Here is a 24,672-nt window from a genome sequence, read left to right as displayed (position 1 = left end):
CTCTTCCTCCCTCTCCCCCTCTCTTTCCCTCTTTTCCTCCCTCTCCCCCTCTCTTTCCCTCTTTTCCTCCCTCTCCCCCTCTCTTTCCCTCTTTTCCTCCCTCTCCCCCTCTCTTTCCCTCTTTTCCTCCCTCTCCCCCTCTCTTTCCCTCTTTTCCTCCCTCTCCCCCTCTCTTTCCCTCTTTTCCTCCCTCTCCCCCTCTCTTTTCCTCCCTCTCCCCCTCTCTTTTCCTCCCTCTCCCCCTCTCTTTTCCTCCCTCTCCCCCTCTCTTTTCCTCCCTCTCCCCCTCTCTTTTCCTCCCTCTCCCCCTCTCTTTTCCTCCCTCCCTCTCCCCCTCTCTTTTCCTCCCTCCCTCTCCCCCTCTTTCCTCCCTCCCCCTCCCCCTCTTTCCTCCCTCCCCCTCCCTCTCCCCCTCTCTTTCCTCCCTCCCCCTCCCTCTCCCCCTCTCTTTCCTCCCTCCCCCTCCCTCTCCCCCTCTCTTTCCTCCCTCCCTCTCCCCCTCTCTTTCCTCCCTCCCCCTCCCTCTCCCCCTCTCTTTCCTCCCTCCCCCTCCCTCCCCCCCTCTCTTTCCTCCCTCCCCCTCCCTCTCCCCCTCTCTTTCCTCCCTCCCCTCCCTCTCCCCCTCCCTCTCCCCCTCTCTTTCCTCCCTCTCCCCCTCTCTTTCCTCCCTCCCCCTCCCTCTCTCTTTCCTCCCTCCCCCTCCCTCTCTCTTTCCTCCCTCCCCCTCCCTCTCTCTTTCCTCCCTCCCCCTCCCTCTCTCTTTCCTCCCTCCCCCTCCCTCTCTCTTTCCTCCCTCCCCCTCCCTCTCTCTTTCCTCCCTCCCCCTCCCCCTCTCTTTCCTCCCTCCCCCTCCCCCTCTCTTTCCTCCCTCCCCTCCCCCTCTCTTTCCTCCCTCCCCCTCCCCCTCTCTTTCCTCCCTCCCCCTCCCCCTCTCTTTCCTCCCTCCCCCTCCCCCTCTCCCTCTCTTTCCTCCCTCCCCCTCTCTTTCCTCCCTCCCCCCTCCCCCTCCCCCTCTCTTTCCTCCCTCCCCCTCCCCCTCCCCCTCTCTTTCCTCCCTCCCCCTCCCCCTCTCTTTCCTCCCTCCCCCTCCCCCTCTCTTTCCTCCCTCCCCCTCTCTTTCCTCCCTCCCCCTCTCTTTCCTCCCTCCCCCTCCCCCTCTCTTTCCCTCTCTCTCTCTCTCTCTCAAAACAAACCCCCCAAAAAAGGGTAAAAGTAGCATCAGTATTTCTCTATCGTCCTAGTGGATGCTGGGGTTCCTGAAAGGACCATGGGGAATAGCGGCTCCGCAGGAGACAGGGCACAAAAGTAAAGCTTTCCGATCAGGTGGTGTGCACTGGCTCCTCCCCCTATGACCCTCCTCCAAGCCAGTTAGATTTTTGTGCCCGGCCGAGAAGGGTGCAATCTAGGTGGCTCTCCTAAAGAGCTGCTTAGAAAAGTTTAGCTTAGGTTTTTTATTTTACAGTGAGTCCTGCTGGCAACAGGATCACTGCAACGAGGGACTTAGGGGAGAAGAAGTGAACTCACCTGCGTGCAGGATGGATTGGCTTCTTGGCTACTGGACATCAGCTCCAGAGGGACGATCACAGGTACAGCCTGGATGGTCACCGGAGCCTTGCCGCCGGCCCCCTTGCAGATGCTGAAGTAAGAAGAGGTCCAGAATCGGCGGCAGAAGACTCCTCAGTCTTCTAAAGGTAGCGCACAGCACTGCAGCTGTGCGCCATTTTCCTCTCAGCACACTTCACACGGCAGTCACTGAGGGTGCAGGGCGCTGGGAGGGGGGCGCCCTGGGAGGCAAATGAATACCTATTTTGGCTAAAAATACCTCACATATAGCCTCCGGAGGCTATATGGAGATATTTAACCCCTGCCAGAATCCGTTAAGAGCGGGAGACGAGGCCGCCGAAAAAGGGGCGGGGCCTATCTCCTCAGCACACAGCGCCATTTTCCCTCACAGAAATGCTGGAGGGAAGGCTCCCAGGCTCTCCCCTGCACTGCACTACAGAAACAGGGTTAAAACAGAGAGGGGGGGCACTAAATTGGCGATAAAATATAAAAAAGATGCTATAAGGGAAAACACTTATATAAGGTTGTCCCTATATAATTATAGCGTTTTTGGTGTGTGCTGGTAAACTCTCCCTCTGTCTCTCCAAAGGGCTAGTGGGTCCTGTCCTCTATCAGAGCATTCCCTGTGTGTGTGCTGTGTGTCGGTACGCGTGTGTCGACATGTATGAGGACGATGTTGGTGAGGAGGCGGAGCAATTGCCTGTAATGGTGATGTCACTCTCTAGGGAGTCGACACCGGAATGGATGGCTTATTTAGGAAATTACGTGATAATGTCAACACGCTGCAAGGTCGGTTGACGACATGAGACGGCCGACAAACAATTAGTACCGGTCCAGACGTCTCAAAAACACCGTCAGGGGTTTTAAAACGCCCGTTTACTTTAGTCGGTCGACACAGACAGGGACACTGAATCCAGTGTCGACGGTGAATAAACAAACGTATTCCTTATTAGGGCCACACGTTAAAGGCAATGAAGGAGGTGTTACATATTTCTGATACTACAAGTACCACAAAAGAGGGTATTATGTGGGATGTGAAAAAACTACCGTAGTTTTTCCTGAATCAGATAAATTAAATAAAGTGTGTGATGATGCGTGGGTTCCCCCCGATAGAAAATTATGGGCGGTATACCCTTTCCCGCCAGAAGTTAGGGCGCGTTGGGAAACACCCCTTAGGGTGGATAAGGCGCTCACACGCTTATCAAAACAAGTGGCGGTACCGTCTATAGATAGGGCCGTCCTCAAGGACCAGCTGACAGGAGGCTGGAAAATATCATAAAAAGTATATACACACATACTGGTGTTATACTGCGACCAGCGATCGCCTCAGCCTGGATGTGCAGAGCTGGGGTGGCTTGGTCGGATTCCCTGACTAAAAATATTGATACCCTTGACAGGGACAGTATTTTATTGACTATAGAGCATTTAAAGGATGCATTTCTATATATGCGAGATGCACAGAGGGATATTTGCACTCTGGCATCAAGAGTAAATGCGATGTCCATTTCTGCCAGAAGATGTTATGGACACGACAGTGGTCAGGTGATGCAGATTCCAAACGGCACAAAGGTGTATTGCCGTATAAAGGAAGAGGAGTTATTTGGGGTCGGTCCATCGGACCTGGTGGCCACGGCAACTGCTGGAAAATCCGCCGTTTTTACCCTAAGTCACATCTCTGCAGAAAAAGACACCGTCTTTTCAGCCTCAGTCCTTTCGTCCCTATAAGATCATATCTGCCCAGGGATAGAGGAAAGGGAGGAAGACTGCAGCAGGCAGCCCATTCCCAGGAACAGAAGCGTTCCACCGCTTCTGACAAGTTCTCAGCATGGCGCTGAGACCGTACAGGACCCCTGGATCCTACAAGTAGTATCCCAGGGGGGGTACAGATTGGAATGTCGAGACGTTTCCCCTTCGCAGGCTCCTGAAGTCTGCTTTACCAAGGTCTCCCTCCGACAAGGAGGCAGTATGGGAAAAAATTCACAAGCTGTATTCCAGCAGGTGATAATTAAATTACCCCTCCTACTACAAGAAAAGGGGTATTATTCCACACTATATTGTGGTACTGAAGCCAGAAGGCTAGGTGAGACTTATTCTAAAAAATTTTTTTTGAACACTTACAAAGGTTCAAATCAAGATGGAGTCACTCAGAGCAGTGATAACGAACCAGGAAGAAGGGGACTATATAGTGTCCCGGGACATCAGGGATGCTTACCTCTATGTCCCAAATTTGCCCTTCTCACTAAGGGTACCTCAGGTTCGTGGTGCAGAACTGTCACTATCAGTTTCAGACGCTGCCGTTTGGATTGTCCACGGCACCCCGGGTCTTTACCAAGGTAATGGCCGAAATGATGATTCTTCTTCGAAGAAAAGGCGTCTAAATTATCCCTTACTTGGACGATCTCCTGATAAGGGCATAGTCCAGGGAACAGTTGGAGGTCGGAGTAGCACTATCTCGGATACTGCTACAACAGCACGGGTGGATTCTAAATATTCCAAAATCGCAGCTGATCCCGACGACACGTCTGCTGTGCCTAGGGATGATTCTGGACACAGTCCAGAAAAAGGTGTTTCTCCCGGAAGAGAAAGCCAGGGAGTTATCCGAGCTAGTCAGGAACCTCCTAAAAACAGTGCTTCATTGCACAAGGATCCTGGTAAAAATGGTGGCTTCCTACGAAGCAATTCCATTCGGCAGATTTCACGCAAGAACTTTTCAGTGGGATCTGCTGGACAAATGGTCCGGATCGCATCTTCAGATGCATCAGCGGATAACCCTATATCCAAGGACAAGGGTGTCTCTCCTGTGGTGGTTATAGAGTGCTCATCTTCTAGAGGGCCGCAGATTCGGCATTCAGGATTGGATGCTGGTGACCACGGAGCCCAGCCCGAGAGGCTGGGGAGCAGTCACACAAGGAAAAAATTTTCAGGGAGTGTGATCAAGTCTGGAGACTTTTCTCCACATAAATATACTGGAGCTAAGGGTAAATTTATAATGCTCTAAGCTTTGCAAGACCTCTGCTTCAAGGTCAGCCGGTATTGATCCAGTGGGAAAAACATCACGGCAGTCGTCCACGTAAACAGACAGGGCGACACAAGAAGCAGGAGGGCAATGGCAAAAACTGCAAGGACTTTTCGCTGGGCGGAAAATCATGTGATAGCACTGTCAGCAGTGTTTCATCCCGGGAATGGAAACTGGGAAGCAGACTTCCTCAGCAGGCACGACCTCCACCCGGGAGAGTGGAAACTTCATCGGGAAGTTTTTTCCACATGATTGTAAACCGTTGGGAAATACCAAAGGTGGACATGATGACGTCCCGTCTGAACAAAAAACGGGACAGGTATTGCGCCAGGTCAAGAGACCCTCAGGCAATAGCTGTGGACGTTCTGGTAACACCGTGGGTGTACCAGTCGGTGTATGTGTTCCCTCCTCTGCTTCTCATACCTAAGGTGCTGAGAATTATAAGACGTAGAGGAGTAAGAACTATACTCATGGCTCCGGATTGGCCAAGAAGGACTTGGTACCCGGAACTTCAAGAGATGCTTACAGAGGTCTTATGGCCTCTGCCGCTAAGAAGGGACTTGCTTCAGCAAGTACCATGTCTGTTCCAAGACTTACCGCAGCTGCGTTTGTCGGCATGGCGGTGGAAAGCCGGATCCTAAGGGAAAAAGGCATTCCGGAAGAGGTCATTCCTACCCTGGTCAAAGCCAGAAAGGAGGTGACCGCACAACATTATCACCACATGTGGCGAAAATATGTTGCGTGGTGTGAGGCCAGGAAGGCCCCACAAAGAAATTTCAACTCGGTCGTTTCCTGCATTTCCTGCAAACAGGAGTGTCTATGGGCCTCAAATTGGGGTCCATTAAGGTTCAAATTTCGGCCCGGTCGATTTTCTTCCAGAAAGAATTGGCTTCAGTTCCTGAAGTCCAGAAGTTTGTCAAGGGAGTATTGCATATACAACCCCCTTTTGTGCCTCCAGTGGCACTGTGGGATCTCAACGTAGTTCTGGGATTCCTCAAATCACATTGGTTTAAAACCAGTCAAATCTGTGGATTTGAAGCATCTCACATGAAAAGTGACCATGCTCTTGGCCCTGGCCTGGACCAGGCGAGTGTCAAATTGGTGGTTTTTTCTCAAAAAAGCCCATATCTGTTTGTCCATTCGGACAGGGCAGAGCTGCGGACTCGTCCCCAGTTCTCTCCCTAAGGTGGTGTCAGTGTTTCACCTGAACCAGCTTATTGTGGTGCCTTGCACCTACTAGGGACTTGGAGGACTCCAAGTTGCTAGATGTTGTCAGGGCCCTGAAAATATGTTCCAGGACGGCTGGAGTCAGGAAAACTGACTTGCTGTTATCCTGTATGCACCCAACAAACTGGGTGCTCTTGCTTCTAAGCAGACTATTGCTAGTTGGATGTGTAATACAATTCAGCTTGCACATTCTGTGGCAGGCCTGCCACAGCCTAAATATGTAAATGCCCATTCCACAAGGAAGGTGGGCTCATCTTGGGCGGCTGCCCGAGGGGTCTCGGCTTTACAACTTTGCCGAGCAGCTACTTGGTCAGGGGCAAACACGTTTGCTAAATTCTACAAATTTGATACCCTGGCTAAGGAGGACCTGGAGTTCTCTCATTCGGTGCTGCAGAGTCATCCGCACTCTCCCGCCCGTTTGGGAGCTTTGGTATAATCCCCATGGTCCTTTCAGGAACCCCAGCATCCACTAGGACGATAGAGAAAATAAGAATTTACTTACCGATAATTCTATTTCTCGGAGTCCGTAGTGGATGCTGGGCGCCCATCCCAAGTGCGGATTATCTGCAATACTTGTACATAGTTACAAAAATCGGGTTATTATTGTTGTGAGCCATCTTTTCAGAGGCTCCGCTGTTATCATACTGTTAACTGGGTTTAGATCACAAGTTGTACGGTGTGATTGGTGTGGCTGGTATGAGTCTTACCCGGGATTCAAAAATTCCTCCCTTATTGTGTACGCTCGTCCGGGCACAGTACCTAACTGGCTTGGAGGAGGGTCATAGGGGGAGGAGCCAGTGCACACCACCTGATCGGAAAGCTTTACTTTTGTGCCCTGTCTCCTGCGGAGCCGCTATTCCCCATGGTCCTTTCAGGAACCCCAGCATCCACTACGGACTCCGAGAAATAGAATTATCGGTAAGTAAATTCTTATTTTTTGCAACGACTACAGAAACTGAAAAAAGCATAGCCACGGTTATGTATCATTTGGAGACTGTTGGGCTCCCGTAATTGTGCACTACTGGGCCCAGCTCTGCTGTAACATTACAGCAATCAGCCGGATGTTAGTACGTCCAGCGCATTGCACCATGCTACTATAGCGCTCTACTCCATGCTACTATAGCGCTCTACTCCTCTACAGCTGCCCCCTCTGATGTGTGTGGGATGTCCCGGCACTCTAGACTGATCATATTGGCTGACCATGATGAGGTGAGGAAATACGCACGTGTCTGGGGAGAGACCTCTCCGTCCAGCCTGACGCTCATACACAAATCCCTCCTTCATGCTGTTTTAATAATGCAGCAAAATCACGGAGATCCGGAAAATGTGAAGCTCTTTAATAACAAAGTAATATTGAGGCGGCGTCTTTCATGTAGAGGCGCAGAACACGCGCCAAGAAGCTGTTGTGTCACTATCTGCAGACACGCTGCTTAGGCTCCTCTTGTAGTGAGTCCTGGAAACGGTAAGGATAAGACTGGCCGGGGCGGAAATAGTAAAACCTGTAGTCCTGCAGCGTTTAGATGTGACTTTCTGCTTTACGTGTCTCGTGTCATACTGCTGTACTCTCTTTAGCCTTCAGATCGTCTGTCGTCCAATACAAGAAAGAGCGAACGCTTCAGTCATCAGAGCGCCGGCTCGCAGGACGCCTATCCCGGATTTAGGTAAAGTCGGAACTTTTCTTTTTTTACGTGGATTCTATGTCAGGATGTTACATAGTAAAGACAGGTTCATTATACACACACACACACACACACACAGTAAACAAGTGTTTTATACAGTGTACACACAAATCACGGAGAGTCCAAGCTATTCTGACCACTGGGTTAGTCCTTTGCTGGCCACCTTTTACCATCAATATGACTTTAGCCCTTCTAGGCCTGGATTCTACTGTCTGTATGAATTGATGGGAATATTATCCCGCGTGTGATTAGCGTCCTCTTCATAACGTTACTTCTGTCAGCCTGAAGAGTTGTGGGGATGTACGGAGGATCCAGGCTTTCGCGCTGCTGTCTCTATGTCCTCCCCCTACCACCTGCATGGTGTAATTAGGACACGTGATTCGTCCGATCACACGTGTTCCCAATCGTTTACTGTCCGTAGCCTGGGACTGGAGGCGTTTCACCCTGTTTGCAGATGGCAATGGCGTACAGACAGCTCATGCGGCTCTCCTTCTCTCCTCAAAACATCAAACGGGCTCTCAAGACCTACTTCTTCATCACTGCCATCCAGCTCTCCTCCTAACCCCACTGCTCACTGTCTATGCCCTCTGTGTCACCCCTGTCTGTCTGCCCCTCCCCTTTAGAATGTCAGCTCTTACGAGCAGGGCCCTCTTCCCTCATGTGCTTCTCCTTCTCTTAGTTTTATCACATTTACTCCATAGTCCTTGCAATGAAACCTTGGTTGCTTCCACCCTGATGCTTATTTCAGTGATATGACCGCTGATGCACCCATGTTTTTATACCATGTCCTGCATTGTCTTGTACTGTAAATCGCAGTTTTCTTGTATAATTCATTTGTTTATGTACTTTGTACAGCGCTGCGGAAGCCTTGTGGCATCATATGAATAAAGGATAATGCAATGTAACGTCCCTAATTCAGATGATCCATAATGTGATGCACAGTTTCCCATCTGTGGGACTGAACAAGTCTGCCCATTCTCCGTTACGCTGGAGCACCCGGCAGCCGTGCCCTCTGACCCGATTCTCTGCCCGCTGGCCGCCCTGTGCGCACTTTACCAACTGCCGCCCTCTGACTATCCCCCAGAGCAGTGGTTTTGCTAATGCTATCACCGCAGCAAGGCGCCCCAGCAATCGTTCCACAATAAAATCCGTCCGATTGCACCTTGTACCTACTATTTCATGAGTCGCACACTTCATTAGTCTCTGCCTGTCTGTTCTTATACAGTCATCCTACATCAACATTATCAGTTATTCCTTCTCTATTCAATGTTGTATAGTTTTGTTGCAGCTTACAGTATGTCATTTTATTTATTGCATTTTATTGTATAGTTTGTCATTATTTTATATTATTATTATTATTATTATTATTTTCTCTATCGTCCTAAGTGGATGCTGGGGTTCCTGAAAGGACCATGGGGAATAGCGGCTCCGCAGGAGACAGGGCACAAAAAAGTAAAGCTTTACTAGATCAGGTGGTGTGCACTGGCTCCTCCCCCTATGACCCCCCTCCAGACTCCAGTTAGATTTTGTGCCCGAACGAGAAGGGTGCAATCTAGGTGGCTCTCCTAAAGAGCTGCTTAGAGAAAGTTTAGTTTAGGTTTTTTTTTTCTTTACAGTGAGTCCTGCTGGCAACAGGATCACTGCAACGTGGGACTTAGGGGGAAAGTAGTAAACTCACCTGCATGCAGAGTGGATTTGCTGCTTGGCTACTGGACACCATTAGCTCCAGAGGGATCGAACACAGGCCCAGCCGTGGAGTCCGGTCCCGGAGCCGCGCCGCCGACCCCCTTGCAGATGCTGAAGCGTGAAGAGGTCCGGAAACCGGCGGCTGAAGACTCCTCAGTCTTCATAAGGTAGCGCACAGCACTGCAGCTGTGCGCCATTTTCCTCTCAGCACACTTCACTGGGCAGTCACTGAGGGTGCAGAGCGCTGGGGGGGGGCGCTCTGAGAGGCAAATATAAACCTTATACAAGGCTAAAAATACCTCACATATAGCCCATAGGGGCTATATGGAGATATTTAACCCCTGCCTGACTGGAAAAATAGCGGGAGAAGAACCCGCCGAAAAAGGGGCGGGGCCTATCTCCTCAGCACACGGCGCCATTTTCTGTCACAGCTCCGCTGGTCAGAACGGCTCCCAGGTCTCTCCCCTGCACTGCACTACAGAAACAGGGTAAAACAGAGAGGGGGGGCACATTAATGGCTATATATATATATATTAAAGCAGCTATAAGGGAGCACTTAATATAAGGATATCCCTTGTATATATAGCGCTTTGTGGTGTGTGCTGGCAGACTCTCCCTCTGTCTCCCCAAAAGGGCTAGTGGGTCCTGTCTTCATTAGAGCATTCCCTGTGAGTTTGCGGTGTGTGTCGGTACGTGGTGTCGACATGTATGAGGACGATATTGGTGTGGAGGCGGAGCAATTGCCAAATATGCAGATGTCACCCCCCAGGGGGTCGACACCAGAATGGATGCCTTTATTTGTGGAATTACGTGATGGTTTATCTTCCCTTAAACAGTCAGTTGAGGACATGAGGCGGCCGGACAATCAATTAATGCCTGTCCAGGCGCCTCAAACACCGTCAGGGGCTGTAAAACGCCCTTTGCCTCAGTCGGTCGACACAGACCCAGACACGGGCACTGATTCCAGTGACGACGGTAGAAATTCAAACGTATTTTCCAGTAGGGCCACACGTTATATGATTTTGGCAATGAAGGAGACGTTACATTTAGCTGATACTACAGATACCGTAAAACAGGGTATTATGTATGGTGTGAAAAAACTACAAACAGTTTTTCCTGAATCAGAAGAATTAAATGACGTGTGTGATGAAGCGTGGGTTGCTCCTGATAAAAAGTTGATAATTTCAAAAAAGTTATTGGCATTATACCCTTTCCCGCCAGAGGTTAGGGCGCGCTGGGAAACACCCCCTAAGGTGGACAAGGCGCTCACACGCTTATCCAAACAAGTGGCGTTACCCTCTCCTGAGACGGCCGCACTTAAGGATCCATCAGATAGAAAGATGGAAGTTATTCAAAAGAATATATACACACATGCAGGTGTTATACTACGACCAGCTATAGCAACTGCCTGGATGTGCAGTGCTGGAGTAGTTTGGTCAGAATCCCTGATTGAAAATATTGATACCCTAGATAGGGACAATGTTTTACTGTCGTTAGAACAAATAAAGGATGCATTTATCTATATGCGTGATGCACAGAGGGATATTTGCACACTGGCATCTCGGGTGAGTGCTATGTCCATTTCAGCCAGAAGAGCCTTATGGACACGACAGTGGACAGGCGATGCGGATTCAAAACGTCACATGGAGGTTTTGCCGTATAAAGGGGAGGAGTTATTTGGAGTTGGTCTATCAGACTTGGTGGCCACGGCTACTGCCGGGAAATCCACTTTTTTACCTCAAGTCACTCCCCAACAGAGAAAGGCACCGACCTTTCAACCGCAGCCTTTTCGCTCCTACAAAAATAAGAGAGCAAAGGGCTTGTCGTACCTGCCACGAGGCAGAGGAAGAGGGAAGAGACACCAACAGGCAGCTCCTTCCCAGGAACAGAAGCCCTCCCCGGCTCCTGCAAAAACCTCAGCATGACGCTGGGGCCTCTCAAGCGGACTCGGGGACAGTGGGGGGCCGTCTCAAAAATTACAGCGCGCAGTGGGCTCACTCGCAGGTAGACCCCTGGATCCTGCAGATAATATCTCAGGGGTACAGGTTGGAATTAGAGACGGATCCTCCTCATCGTTTCCTGAAGTCTGCCTTACCAACCGTCTCTTCCGAAAGGGAGAGGGTGTTGGAAGCCATTCACAAGCTGTACGCTCAGCAGGTGATAGTCAAAGTACCCCTATTACAACAAGGAAAGGGGTATTATTCCACTCTATTTGTGGTACCGAAGCCGGATGGCTCGGTAAGGCCTATTCTAAATCTGAAGTCCTTGAACCTCTACATAAAAAAGTTCAAGTTCAAGATGGAGTCACTCAGAGCAGTGATAGCGAACCTGGAAGAAGGGGACTTTATGGTATCCTTGGACATCAAGGATGCGTATCTACACGTTCCGATTTACCCCGCACACCAGGGGTACCTCAGGTTCATTGTTCAAAACTGTCACTATCAGTTTCAGACGCTGCCGTTCGGATTGTCCACGGCGCCTCGGGTCTTTACCAAGGTAATGGCCGAGATGATGATTCTTCTTCGAAGAAAAGGCGTATTAGTTATCCCATACTTGGACGATCTCCTAATAAGGGCAAGGTCCAGAGAACAGCTGGAGACAGCTTTAGCACTATCTCAAGAGGTGCTAAGACAACACGGGTGGATTCTGAATATTCCAAAATCCCATTTAATCCCGACAACTCGTCTGCTGTTCCTAGGAATGATTCTGGACACGGTTCAGAAAAAGGTTTTCCTTCCAGAGGAAAAAGCCAAGGAGTTATCCGATCTGGTCAGGAACCTCCTAAAACCAGGAAAAGTGTCAGTACATCAATGCACAAGAGTCCTGGGAAAAATGGTGGCTTCTTACGAAGCAATTCCATTCGGCAGATTCCATGCAAGAATATTCCAAAGGGATCTGTTGGACAAATGGTCAGGGTCGCATCTGCAGATGCACCTGCGAATAACCCTGTCACCAAAGACAAGGGTGTCACTTCTGTGGTGGTTGCAGAAGGCTCACCTATTAGAAGGCCGCAGATTCGGCATTCAGGATTGGATCCTGGTGACCACGGACGCCAGCCTGAGAGGCTGGGGAGCAGTCACACAAGGAAGAAACTTCCAGGGAGTATGGACGAGTCTGGAAAAGTCTCTTCACATAAACATTCTGGAACTAAGAGCAATCTACAATGCTCTAAGCCAGGCGGAACTTCTCCTGCAAGGAAAGCCGGTGTTGATTCAGTCGGACAACATCACGGCGGTCGCCCATGTAAACAGGCAGGGCGGCACAAGAAGCAGGAGTGCAATGGCAGAAGCTGCCAAGATTCTTCGCTGGGCGGAGAATCACGTGATAGCACTGTCAGCAGTGTTCATCCCGGGCGTGGACAACTGGGAAGCAGACTTCCTCAGCAGACACGATCTTCATCCGGGAGAGTGGGGTCTACATCCAGAAGTCTTCAACATGTTAATAGACCGTTGGGAAAGACCAATTGTAGACATGATGGCGTCTCGCCTCAACAAGAAACTGGACAAATATTGCGCCAGGTCAAGAGATCCACAGGCAATAGCTGTGGACGCACTGGTAACTCCTTGGGTGTACCAGTCAGTGTATGTGTTTCCTCCTCTGCCGCTCATACCAAAGGTATTGAAGATCATACGGCAAAGAAGAGTAAGAACAATACTAGTGGTTCCGGATTGGCCGAGAAGGACTTGGTATCCGGAACTTCAAGAGATGCTCACGGACGAACCGTGGCCTCTACCTCTGAGAAGGGACCTGCTACAGCAGGGTCCCTGTCTTTTTCAAGACTTACCGCGGCTGCGTTTGACGGCATGGCGGTTGAACGCCAGATCCTAAAAGGGAAAGGCATTCCAGAAGAAGTCATTCCTACCTTGATTAAGGCACGGAAGGAAGTCACCGTGAAACATTATCACCGCATTTGGCGAAAATATGTAGCGTGGTGCGAGGATCGGAGGGTTCCGACGGAGGAATTCCAACTGGGTCGTTTCCTACATTTCCTGCAATCAGGATTATCTATGGGTCTCAAATTGGGATCCATTAAGGTTCAAATTTCGGCCCTGTCAATATTCTTCCAAAAAGAATTGGCCTCTGTCCCTGAGGTCCAGACTTTTGTCAAGGGAGTACTGCATATACAGCCTCCTGTGGTGCCTCCGGTGGCACCGTGGGATCTAAATGTAGTTTTAGATTTCCTCAAATCCCATTGGTTTGAACCATTGAAAAAGGTGGATTTGAAATATCTCACATTGAAAGTGACTATGTTACTAGCCCTGGCCTCTGCCAGGAGAGTATCTGAATTGGCGGCTTTATCTTATAAAAGTCCTTATCTAATCTTCCATTCGGATAGGGCAGAACTGCGGACTCGTCCGCATTTTCTCCCTAAAGTGGTATCAGCATTTCATCTGAACCAACCTATTGTGGTGCCTGCGGCCACTAGCGACTTGGAGGACTCCAAGTTGTTGGACGTTGTCAGAGCCTTAAAAATATACATTGCAAGGACGGCTGGAGTCAGAAAATCTGACTCGCTGTTTATATTGTATGCACCCAACAAGTTGGGCGCACCTGCTTCTAAGCAGTCGATTGCTCGTTGGATTTGTAACACAATTCAACTTGCACATTCTGTGGCAGGCCTGCCACAGCCTAAAACTGTAAAAGCCCACTCCACAAGGAAGGTGGGCTCATCTTGGGCGGCTGCCCGAGGGGTCTCGGCATTACAACTCTGCCGAGCAGCTACGTGGTCGGGGGAGAACACGTTTGTAAAATTTTACAAATTTGATACCCTGGCAAAGGAGGACCTGGAGTTCTCTCATTCGGTGCTGCAGAGTCATCCGCACTCTCCCGCCCGTTTGGGAGCTTTGGTATAATCCCCATGGTCCTTTCAGGAACCCCAGCATCCACTTAGGACGATAGAGAAAATAAGAATTTACTTACCGATAATTCTATTTCTCGGAGTCCGTAGTGGATGCTGGGCGCCCATCCCAAGTGCGGATTATCTGCAATACTTGTACATAGTTATTGTTAACTAATTCGGGTTATTGTTAAGGAGCCATCTTTAAGAGGCCCTTTCTGTTGTCATACTGTTAACTGGGTTTAGATCACAAGTTGTACGGTGTGATTGGTGTGGCTGGTATGAGTCTTACCCGGGATTCAAAATGCCTCCCTTATTGTGTATGCTCGTCCGGGCACAGTACCTAACTGGAGTCTGGAGGGGGGTCATAGGGGGAGGAGCCAGTGCACACCACCTGATCTAGTAAAGCTTTACTTTTTTGTGCCCTGTCTCCTGCGGGGCCGCTATTCCCCATGGTCCTTTCAGGAACCCCAGCATCCACTACGGACTCCGAGAAATAGAATTATCGGTAAGTAAATTCTTATTATTATTATTATTATTATTATTATTATTATTAGACCATTGTTCTCCATTATTATTCTGATTTGCAATCTATCTGTACGGTATCGTGTGCTATAGTAACTCTGCATGTGAAAAGGATTTACCGGATTTACAGACCCCATATGGCAGGCAATACATAGCAAGTGAGCGGCGGTAGTGTGAGCTGCCTCACCGCTCATTACCGGAATGTAGAGGAGGCTATGACGGGGCTTCTGCTCACAAGCTCTGTCCAGCTCCTTCTGCAGCCCCAGGCTGCAATCAGCTCTGCTGCATTTGATCTATGGCGGTGCTCCTCTTCTGAGCGCCGACAAGCCAATAGCTGCAGTCAGCAGCACCAACAATCCCGGACCCAACTATATGAGACAGTTTGGATTGGTAATAGACACATAAAAAGACGCTCAGCCGGAAGTCTTTTACATTTATTCTCTCTTTCTATCACACATAGTCTTGTCAATTCACATATTACTGTATTCATGTTTCTCTAACGTCCTAAGTGGATGCTGGGACTCCGTAAGGACCATGGGGAATAGCGGCTCCGCAGGAGACTGGGCACAAAAGTAAAAGCTTGAACTAGCTGGTGTGCACTGGCTCCTCCCCCTATGACCCTCCTCCAAGCCTCAGTTAGATTTTTGTGCCCGAACGAGAAGGGTGCATGCTAGGTGGCTCTCCTGAGCTGCTTAGAGTAAAAGTTTATTTTAGGTTTTTTATTTTCAGTGAGTCCTGCTGGCAACAGGCTCACTGCATCGTGGGACTAAGGGGAGAAGAAACGAACTCACCTGCGTGCAGAGTGGATTGGGTTTCTTAGGCTACTGGACATTAGCTCCAGAGGGACGATCACAGGTTCAGCCTGGATGGGTCCCGGAGCCGCGCCGCCGGCCCCCTTACAGAGCCAGAAGAACGAAGAGGTCCGGTGAAATCGGCGGCAGAAGACGTTCCTGTCTTCAACTAAGGTAGCGCACAGCACTGCAGCTGTGCGCCATTGCTCTCAGCACACTTCACACTCCGGTCACTGAGGGTGCAGGGCGCTGGGGGGGAGCGCCCTGAGACGCAATAAAAACAGAAATACCTTAGGATGGCAAAAGAAATACATCACATATAGCTCCTGGGCTATATGGATGTATTTAAACCCTGCCAGTTTTCCAGAAAAAAGCGGGAGATAAGGCCGTCGTGAAGGGGCGGAGCCTATCTCCTCAGCACACAAGCGCCATTTTCCCTCACAGTTCCGCTGGAAGGACGGCTCCCTGACTCTCCCCTGCAGTCCCTACAGAATCAGGGTAAAAACAAGAGAGGGGGGGCACTATTGGCAGCTAAATTATGAACAGCAGCTATAAAAGGGAGTAACACTTATATAAGGTTATCCCTATATATATATATAGCGCTCTGGTGTGTGCTGGCAAACTCTCCCTCTGTCTCCCCAAAGGGCTAGTGGGGTCCTGTCCTCTATCAGAGCATTCCCTGTGTGTGTGCTGGGTGTCGGTACGATTGTGTCGACATGTATGAGGAGGAAAATGATGTGGAAGCAGAGCAATTGCCTGTATTAGTGATGTCACCCCCTAGGGAGTCGACACCTGACTGGATGGTTGTATTTAAAAAACTACGTGACAATGTCAGCACTTTACAAAAAACTGTTGACGACATGAGACAGCCGACAAATCAATTAGTGCCTGTCCAGGCGTCTTAGACACCGTCAGGGGCGATAAAACGCCCGTTACCTCAGTGGGTCGACACAGACCCAGACACGGATACTGAGTCCAGTGTCGACGGTGAGGAGACAAACGTAATGTCCAGTAGGGCCACACGTTACATGATCACGGCAATGAAGGAGGCATTGAACATTTCTGACACTACAAGTACCACAAAGAAGGGTATTATGTGGGGAGTAAAAAAACTACCAGTAGCTTTTCCTGAGTCAGATGAATTAAATGAGGTGTGTGATAAAGCGTGGGTTTCCCCCGATAAAAAAGTGCTAATTTCTAATAAATTATTGGCACTATACCCTTTCCCGCCAGAGGTTAGGGCGCGTTGGGAAGCACCCCCTAGAGTAGATAAAGCGCTCACACGTTTATCTAAACAAGTAGCGTTACCGTCTCCTGATACGGCCGCCCTCAAAGAACCAGCGGATAGAAGGCTGGAAAATATCCTGAAGGGTATATACACACATACTGGTGTTATACTGCGACCAGCAATCGCATCAGCCTGGATGTGCAGTGCTGGAGTTGCGTGGTCGGATTCCCTGACTGAAAATATTGATACCCTGGATAGGGACAGTATATTACTAACTATAGAGCATTTGAAGGATGCATTACTATATATGCGTGATGCACAGAGGGATATTTGCACCCTGGCATCAAGAGTGAGTGCTATGTCCATTTCTGCCAGAAGAGCGTTATGGACGCGACAGTGGTCAGGGGATGCGGATTCCAAACGACATATGGAAGTATTGCCGTTTAAAGGGGAGGAGTTATTTGGGGCCGGTCTATCGGACCTGGTGGCCACGGCAACGGCCGGAAAGTCCACCTTTTTACCCCAGGTCACCTCTCAGCAGAAAAAGACACCGTCTTTTCAAACTCAGTCCTTTCGTTCCCATAAGTACAGGCGGGCAAAAGGCCACTCATTTCTGCCCCGGGGCAGAGGAAGAGGAAAAAGACTGCACCAGGCAGCCTCTTCCCAGGAGCAGAAGCCCTCCTCTGCTTCTGCCAAGTCTTCAGCATGACGCTGGGGCTTTACAAGCGGACTCGGACACGGTGGGGGCCCGTCTCAAAAATTTCAACGCGCAGTGGGCTCACTCGCAAGTGGACCCCTGGATTCTGCAGGTAGTATCACAGGGGTACAAACTGGAATTCGAGACGTCTCCCCCTCGCCGGTTCCTGAAGTCTGCTATACCAAAGTCTCCCCCCGACAGGGAGGCAGTTTTGGAAGCCATTCACAAGCTGTATTCCCAGCAGGTGATAATCAAGGTACCTCTCCTACAACAGGGAAAGGGGTATTATTCCACGCTGTTTGTGGTACCGAAGCCGGACGGCTCGGTGAGACCAATTTTAAATCTAAAATCCTTGAACACTTACATAAAGAGGTTCAAATTCAAGATGGAGTCACTCAGAGCAGTGATAGCAAACCTGGAAGAAGGGGACTATATGGTGTCTCTGGACATCAAAGACGCTTATCTCCACGTCCCAATCTACCCTTCTCACCAAGGGTACCTCAGGTTTGTAGTACAAAACTGTCTATCAGTTTCAGACGCTGCCGTTTGGATTGTCCACGGCACCTCGGGTCTTTACCAAGGTAATGGCCGAAATGATGATTCTTCTTCGAAGAAAAGGCGTTTTAATTATCCCTTACTTGGACGATCTCCTGATAAGGGCAAGGTCCAGGGAACAGTTAGAAGTCGGAGTAGCACTATCTCAGTTAGTGTTACGTCAGCACGGGTGGATTCTAAATATTCCAAAATCGCAGCTGATTCCAACGACACGTCTCCTGTTCCTAGGAATGATTCTGGACACAGTCCAGAAAAAGGTGTTTCTCCCAGAGGCCAGGTGTCAGTGCATCAGTGCACGAGGGTCCTGGGAAAAATGGTGGCTTCTTACGAAGCGATTCCATGCAAGAACGTTTCAGTGGGATCTTCTGGACAAATGGTCCGGATCGCATCTTCAGATGCATCAGCGGATAACCCTGTCGCCAAGGACAAGGGTGTCTCTTCTGTGGTGGCTGCAGAGTGCTCATCTACTAGAGGGCCGCAGATTCGGCATTCAGGATTGGATCCTGGTGACCACAGATGCCAGCCTGAGAGGCTGGGGAGCAGTCACACAGGGACAAAATTTCCAGGGCTTGTGGTCAAGCATGGAAACATCTCTTCATATAAACATTCTGGAACTAAGGGCCATTTACAATGCCCTAAGTCAAGCAAAACCCCTGCTTCAGGGTCAGGCGGTATTGATCCAATCGGACAACATCACGTCAGTCGCCCACGTAAACAGACAGGGCGGCACGAGAAGCAGGAGGGCGATGGCAGAAGCTGCAAGGATTCTTCGCTGGGCGGAGAATCATGTGATAGCACTGTCAGCAGTGTTCATTCCGGGAGTGGACAACTGGGAAGCGGACTTATTCAGCAGACACGACCTTCACCCGGGGGAGTGGGGACTTCATCCAGAAGTCTTCCAAGAGATGGTAAACCGTTGGGAAAAACCAAAGGTGGACATGATGGCGTCCCGTCTCAACAAAAAACTAGACAGATATTGCGCCAGGTCAAGGGACCCTCAGGCAATAGCGGTGGACGCTCTGGTAACACCATGGGTGTACCAGTCAGTGTATGTGTTCCCTCCTCTGCCTCTCATACCAAAAGTACTGAGAATCATAAAAAGGAGAGGAGTAAGAACTATACTCGTGGTTCCGGATTGGCCAAGAAGGACTTGGTACCCGGAACTTCAAGAGATGCTCACGGAGGACCCGTGGCCTCTACCTCTAAGAAAGGACCTGCTCCAGCAGGGACCTTGTCTGTTCCAAGACTTACCGCGGCTGCGTTTGACGGCATGGCGGTTGAACGCCGGATCCTGAAGGAAAAAGGCATTCCAGAAGAAGTCATCCCTACCCTGATAAAGGCCAGGAAGGATGTAACCGCGAAATATTATCACCGCATTTGGCGAAAATATGTTGCGTGGTGTGAGGCCAAAGAGGCCCCTACAGAGGAATTTCAACTGGGTCGCTTCCTACATTTCCTGCAAACAGGACTGTCTATGGGCCTAAAATTAGGGTCCATTAAGGTTCAAATTTCGGCCCTGTCGATTTTCTTCCAAAAAGAACTGGCTTCAGTGCCTGAAGTCCAGACGTTTGTCAAAGGGGTACTGCATATACAGCCTCCTTTTGTGCCCCCGGTGGCACCTTGGGATCTCAATGTGGTTTTGGGGTTCCTAAAATCACATTGGTTTGAACCACTCACCACTGTGGAATTAAAATATCTCACATGGAAGGTGGTAATGCTGTTAGCCCTGGCTTCAGCCAGGCGTGTCTCAGAATTGGCGGCTTTATCTTATAAAAGCCCTTACCTGATTTTTCACACGGATAGGGCAGAATTGAGGACTCGTCCTCAATTTCTCCCAAAGGTGGTTTCAGCGTTTCACGTGAACCAGCCTATTGTGGTGCCTGCGGCTACTAGGGACTTGGAGGACTCCAAGTTACTGGACGTAGTCAGGGCCCTGAAAATATATATTTCCAGGACGGCTGGAGTCAGGAAATCTGACTCGCTGTTTATCCTGTATGCACCCAACAAGCTGGGTGCTCCTGCTTCTAAGCAGACTATTGCTCGTTGGATTTGTAGTACAATTCAGCTTGCACATTCTGTGGCAGGCCTGCCACAGCCTAAATATGTAAATGCCCATTCCACAAGGAAGGTGGGCTCATCTTGGGCGGCTGCCCGAGGGGTCTCGGCTTTACAACTTTGCCGAGCAGCTACTTGGTCAGGGGCAAACACGTTTGCTAAATTCTACAAATTTGATACCCTGGCTGAGGAGGACCTGGAGTTCTCTCATTCGGTGCTGCAGAGTCATCCGCACTCTCTTGCCCGTTTGGGAGCTTTGGTATAATCCCCATGGTCCTTACGGAGTCCCAGCATCCACTTAGGACGTTAGAGAAAATAAGAATTTACTTACCGATAATTCTATTTCTCATAGTCCGTAGTGGATGCTGGGCGCCCATCCCAAGTGCGGATTGTCTGCAATACTTGTATATAGTTATTGTTACAAAATTCGGGTTATTATTGTTGTGAGCCATCTTTTCAGAGGCTCCTTCGTTTATCATACTGTTAACTGGGTTCAGATCACAGGTTGTACGGTGTGATTGGTGTGGCTGGTATGAGTCTTACCCGGGATTCAATATCCTTCCTTATTATGTACGCTCGTCCGGGCACAGTATCCTAACTGAGGCTTGGAGGAGGGTCATAGGGGGAGGAGCCAGTGCACACCAGCTAGTTCAAGCTTTTACTTTTGTGCCCAGTCTCCTGCGGAGCCGCTATTCCCCATGGTCCTTACGGAGTCCCAGCATCCACTACGGACTATGAGAAATAGAATTATCGGTAAGTAAATTCTTATTTTTTTAATATTTCGCATTAGTTCATCTGAGAAGACTCGGATGAAATAGTATATTCTTCTCTACATTTTAAGGTTATAATAAGTTATTTTTCTCTGACGTCCTAGTGGATGCTGGGAACTCCGTAAGGACCATGCTCGGAACTCCGTAAGGACCATGGGGATTAGCGGCTCCGCAGGAGACTGGGCCCAAAAGTAAAAGCTTTAGGACTACCTGGTGTGCACTGGCTCCTCCCCCTATGACCCTCCTCCAAGCCTCAGTTAAGATTTTTGTGCCCGAACGAGAAGGGTGCACACTAGGTGGCTCTCCTGAGCTGCTTAGTGAAAAAGTTTAAGTATAGGTTTTTTTATTTTCAGTGAGTCCTGCTGGCAACAGGTTCACTGCACCGAGGGACTAAGGGGAGAAGAAGCGAACTCACCTGCGTGCAGAGTGGATTGGGCTTCTTAGGCTACTGGACATTAGCTCCAGAGGGACGATCACAGGCCCAGCCATGGATGGGTCCCAGAGCCGCGCCGCCGGCCCCCTTACAGAGCCAGAAGACTGAAGAGGTCCGGGAAATCGGCGGCAGAAGACGTCCTGTCTTCAATAAGGTAGCGCACAGCACCGCAGCTGTGCGCCATTGCTCTCAGCACACTTCACACTCCGGTCACTGAGGGTGCAGGGCGCTGGGGGGGGGGCGCCCTGAGACGCAATAAAAACACCTTAGATGGCAAAAAATACATCACATATAGCTCCTGGGCTATATGGATGCATTTAACCCCTGCCAGTTTTTCCTTAAAAAAGCGGGAGAAAGGCCGCCGAGAAGGGGGCGGAGCCTATCTCCTCAGCACACAAGCGCCATTTTCCCTCACAGCTCCGCTGGAAGGACGTCTCCCTGACTCTCCCCTGCAGTCCTGCACTACAGAAACAGGGTAAAACAAGAGAGGGGGGGCACTAATTTGGCAGATTAATAAATACAGCAGCTATATAAGGGAAAAACACTTTTATATAAGGTTATCCCTGTATATATATAGCGCTCTGGTGTGTGCTGGCAAACTCTCCCTCTGTCTCCCCAAAGGGCTAGTGGGGTCCTGTCCTCTATCAGAGCATTCCCTGTGTGTGTGCTGTGTGTCGGTACGTTGTGTCGACATGTATGAGGAGGAAAATGGTATGGAGGCGGAGCAATTGCCTGTAATAGTGATGTCACCCCCTAGGGAGTCGACACCTGACTGGATGGTCTTATGGAAGGAATTACGTGATAGCGTCAGCACTTTACAAAAGACTGTTGACGACATGAGACAGCCGGCAAATCAGTTAGTATCTGTCCAGGCGTCTCAAACACCGTCAGGGGCTCTAAAGCGCCCGTTACCTCAGATGGTCGACACAGACCCAGACACGGACACTGACTCCAGTGTCGACGGTGAGGAAACAAACGTATTTTCCAGTAGGGCCACACGTTACATGATCACAGCAATGAAGGAGGTTTTGAACATTTCTGATACTACAAGTATCAGGGTATTATGTGGGGTGTGAAAAAACTACCCGTAGTTTTTCCTGAATCAGATGAATTAAATGAGGTGTGTGATGAAGCGTGGGTTTCCCCCGATAAAAAACTGCTAATTTCTAAAAAATTATTGGCATTATACCCTTTCCCGCCAGAGGTTAGGGCGCGTTGGGAAACACCCCCTAGGGTAGATAAGGCGCTCACACGCTTATCAAAACAAGTGGCGTTACCGTCTCCTGATACGGCCGCCCTCAAGGAGCCAGCTGATAGGAAGCTGGAAAATATCCTAAAAAGTATATACACACATACTGGTGTTATACTGCGACCAGCAATCGCCTCAGCCTGGATGTGCAGTGCTGGGCTGGCTTGGTCGGATTCCCTGACTGAAAATATTGATACCCTGGACAGGGACAGTATTTTACTGACTATAGAGCATTTAAAGGATGCATTTCTATATATGCGAGATGCACAGAGGGATATTTGCACTCTGGCATCAAGAGTAAGTGCGCTGTCCATTTCTGCCAGAAGAGGGTTATGGACGCGACAGTGGTCAGGTGATGCGGATTCCAAACGGCATATGGAAGTATTGCCGTATAAAGGGGAGGAGTTATTTGGGGTCGGTCTATCGGACCTGGTGGCCACGGCAACGGCTGGGAAATCCACCTTTTTACCCCAGGTCACCTCTCAGCAGAAAAAGACACCGTCTTTTCAGGCTCAGTCCTTTCGTCCCCATAAGGGCAAGCGGGCAAAAGGCCACTCATATCTGCCCCGGGGCAGAGGAAGGGGAAAAAGACTGCAGCAGGCAGCCTCTTCCCAGGAACAGAAGCCCTCCCCCGCTTCTGCCAAGTCCTCAGCATGACGCTGGGGCCTTACAAGCGGACTCAGGTACGGTGGGGGGTCGTCTCAAGAATTTCAGCGCTCAGTGGGCTCACTCGCAAGTGGACCCCTGGATCCTGCAGGTAGTATCTCAGGGGTACAAATTGGAATTCGAGACGTCTCCCCCTCGCCGGTTCCTGAAGTCTGCTTTACCAACGTCTCCCTCCGACAGGGAGGCGGTATTGGAAGCCATTCACAAGCTGTATTCCCAGCAGGTGATAATCAAGGTACCCCTCCTACAACAGGGAAAGGGGTATTATTCCACGCTGTTTGTGGTACCGAAGCCGGACGGCTCGGTAAGACCTATTTTAAATCTGAAATCCTTCAACACTTACATACAAAGGTTCAAATTCAAGATGGAGTCACTCAGAGCAGTGATAGCGAACCTGGAAGAAGGGGACTATATGGTGTCTCTGGACATCAAGGATGCTTACCTCCATGTCCCAATTTGCCCTTCTCACCAAGGGTACCTCAGGTTTGTGGTACAGAACTGTCACTATCAGTTTCAGACGCTGCCGTTTGGATTGTCCACGGCACCCCGGGTCTTACCAAGGTAATGGCCGAAATAATGATTCTTCTTCGAAGAAAAGGCGTCTTAATTATCCCTTACTTGGACGATCTCCTGATAAGGGCAAGGTCCAGGGAACAGTTAGAGGTCGGAGTAGCACTATCTCAAGTAGTACTACGACAGCACGGGTGGATTCTAAATATTCCAAAATCGCAGCTGATTCCGACGACACGTCTGCTGTTCCTAGGGATGATTCTGGACACAGTCCAGAGAAAGGTGTTTCTCCCGGAGGAGAAAGCCAGGGAGTTATCCGAGCTAGTCAGGAACCTCCTAAAACCAGGCCAAGTGTCAGTGCATCAATGCACAAGGGTCCTGGGAAAAATGGTGGCTTCTTACGAAGCGATTCCATTCGGCAGATTCCACGCAAGAACTTTTCAGTGGGATCTGCTGGACAAATGGTCCGGATCGCATCTTCAGATGCATCAGCGGATAACCCTGTCTCCAAGGACAAGGGTATCTCTCCTGTGGTGGTTGCAGAGTGCTCATCTTCTAGAGGGCCGCAGATTCGGCATTCAGGACTGGGTCCTGGTGACCACGGATGCCAGCCTGAGAGGCTGGGGAGCAGTCACACAGGGAAGAAATTTCCAGGGCTTGTGGTCAAGCATGGAAACGTCATTTCACATAAATATCCTGGAACTAAGGGCCATTTACAATGCCCTAAGTCAAGCAAGGCCTCTGCTTCAGGGTCAGCCGGTGTTGATCCAGTCGGACAACATCACGGCAGTCGCCCACGTAAACAGACAGGGCGGCACAAGAAGCAGGAGGGCAATGGCAGAAGTTGCAAGGATTCTTCGCTGGGCGGAAAATCATGTGATAGCACTGTCAGCAGTGTTCATTCCCGGAGTGGACAACTGGGAAGCAGACTTCCTCAGCAGACACGACCTCCACCCGGGGGAGTGGGGACTTCAACCAGAAGTCTTCCACATGATTGTGAACCGTTGGGAAAAACCAAAGGTGGACATGATGGCGTCCCGCCTCAACAAAAAACTAGACAGATATTGCGCCAGGTCAAGGGACCCTCAGGCAATAGCTGTGGACGCTCTGGTAACACCGTGGGTGTACCAGTCAGTGTATGTGTTCCCCCCTCTGCCTCTCATACCCAAGGTACTGAGAATCATA

The 24,672-nt window shown here is 49.9% G+C and overlaps 1 protein-coding gene across 2 annotated transcripts in view; it reads left to right on the top strand.

Annotated features, from left to right (window-relative positions):
* SGO2 (shugoshin 2) overlaps positions 1-24,672 on the top strand; it is a 149,066-nt gene that overhangs the window by 98,528 nt on the left and 25,866 nt on the right. For both annotated transcript variants that reach the window (XM_063932716.1, XM_063932715.1), the window contains one exon: positions 7,379-7,467. In XM_063932716.1, the coding sequence (XP_063788786.1) occupies positions 7,379-7,467 (89 nt within the window). The remainder of the gene's footprint in view (positions 1-7,378; positions 7,468-24,672) is intronic.

The sequence above is a fragment of the Pseudophryne corroboree genome, chromosome 7 (genome assembly GCF_028390025.1).
Source record: "Pseudophryne corroboree isolate aPseCor3 chromosome 7, aPseCor3.hap2, whole genome shotgun sequence".
Lineage (NCBI taxonomy): Eukaryota > Metazoa > Chordata > Amphibia > Anura > Myobatrachidae > Pseudophryne > Pseudophryne corroboree.
The sequence above is the reverse complement of the archived record's forward strand: the minus strand, read 5'-3'. Positions and strand labels throughout refer to the sequence as shown.